This window comes from Limulus polyphemus, unplaced genomic scaffold (assembly GCF_000517525.1).
Source record: "Limulus polyphemus unplaced genomic scaffold, Limulus_polyphemus-2.1.2 Scaffold3502, whole genome shotgun sequence".
NCBI classification, from domain to species: domain Eukaryota; kingdom Metazoa; phylum Arthropoda; class Merostomata; order Xiphosura; family Limulidae; genus Limulus; species Limulus polyphemus.
This window is the reverse complement of record NW_013669112.1, coordinates 20729-22513: the sequence shown is the minus strand read 5'-3', so window position 1 is coordinate 22513 and position 1785 is coordinate 20729. Positions and strand designations below refer to the sequence as shown.

At 31.6% G+C, this 1785-nt stretch overlaps 1 protein-coding gene across 1 annotated transcript in view; it reads right to left on the bottom strand.

The window, feature by feature from the left end:
- Positions 1 to 1785, bottom strand: part of LOC106469469 (protein amalgam-like) — a gene marked incomplete at its 5' end in the record, with an annotated part of 35084 nt that overhangs the window by 22300 nt on the left and 10999 nt on the right. Inside the window, one exon of the mRNA XM_022398002.1 lies at positions 621 to 749. Coding sequence (XP_022253710.1) covers positions 621 to 749 — 129 coding nt within the window. The remainder of the gene's footprint in view (positions 1 to 620; positions 750 to 1785) is intronic.

Here is a 1785-nt window from a genome sequence, read left to right as displayed (position 1 = left end):
CTGACAGTAGTTAAAAGTAATGGGTAATTAAGAATTCACAGTAGTTAAAGTAATGACGAGTTAAAATTGACAGTAGTTAAAGTAATGACGAGTTAAAATTGACAGTAGTTAAAGTAATGACAAATTAAGAATTGACAATAGTTAAAAGTAATGACGAGTTAAAAATTTACAGTAGTTAAAGTAATGACGAGTTAAAAATTGACAGTAGTTTAAAGTAATGACGAGTTAAAAATTGACAGTAGTTAAAAGTAATGACGAGTTAAAAATTGAGTGTAGTTAAAAGTAATGGATAATTAAGAATTGACACAAGTGGAAAGGTAATGAGGAGTTAAAAACTGATACAAGTTAAAGAGTAATGGACGATAATAAAACTTTCATGCAGATTGAAACTTATTGATTTTGAATAAAAATATGAGGAAAGTTAAAAAAATTGAAATGTTTAAAAATTAAAAACAAAGAACAACGAATTAGTTTCTTAAAAATTATCTACGAGCCAGGAAGAGAATTGAAACACATATCAACCAATATGGTCGCTTCTCTCGTGCATATCCCCAGGCCTAGAATCACTAAGGTACATGGGGATTATTATAAAAAAATTATGACGATAATTAGTTTAATACCTTTTTCTGCGGTGTCATGGTGGAACCTCTTTGACGTCAGTCGTCTAAGCCTTATAGCTCTCGTGTCTTGCTGCTGATTATAAAATATTCTTTTGTCTTTTGGCCACAAGAGGACGTCTGGTACCAAACCTAAAATATATATTCAGAGTCCAACTTAGATTTAATTTGTTAAATCTCTTTTATTTTAATAATTGTACTTGCTAAAGTAGAATACGTGATAATAAAATCATAATAAGTCGTAACTAAAGTAGAATAAGTTGTAATAAAAGTGTTTGTTTTTTTTTAACCTAGAAGCTCCATCTATCATTAATATGGTTTCTTTGGGAAATATCAGAGGACACAAAACAAACCGTATCATTTGTCATAAGTCGAAAATTCGAGGGCTTTGGATGAAATGTGAAGGCGTACAGCTTTCAGCCAGCATTGAACTAAACACTCGCTTTACACGTGGTCTCGCTCTCTCGTTATCCACCAATCACAAATCGATAACACGTCACTAAAACAACCATTAAAATTTAATCGTCGATTGCACACAAATCCTTTTTAATACAAGAAAGATATATGTTTATAGTACAAGGATTTATTATTTCATAGACTTGGTTTCCTTAAATGAGTCACCCGGAACAAAGAACGCTTGCCAGCCTTCCCAAACTAATGTTTAATTCACATTCACACCTCACAAGTGGTCTTTCCTAATCCTAATTTAAAATAGCCTACTGAGTCACTAGTTGTATTAGATATATCATTCTGACCAGAACATAAAGAGACAAATGGCCCGAAACACAATGAACGTGCATGTGTTAACAGTAACAAGTTAATTAACAAAAGTACGATTTATAGCTAATATCCCACCACCAAACCTGAGCTCCCTACTGTGCCCTTTGCAGAATATAAACTCTGTCTTTGACTTCTCGAACAGTGCTATGTGCGACTACTTTCCTTGTTACGTCTCCTAAATTTATTACTCTATTTTTGATTTTTTTTGTAACATTGTTTGCACTTATGGGCATATTATTCATTTTTAAAGTTTATTAAAACACTCTCTCAACTGGATGTAGATAACGTTCGTGTCACATTTTACAATACTTGATATAACGAGTAATATATATGTTAAGTATACCATAAATAATGAATAAAACAGTAATGTTACCATATATTATTGTAC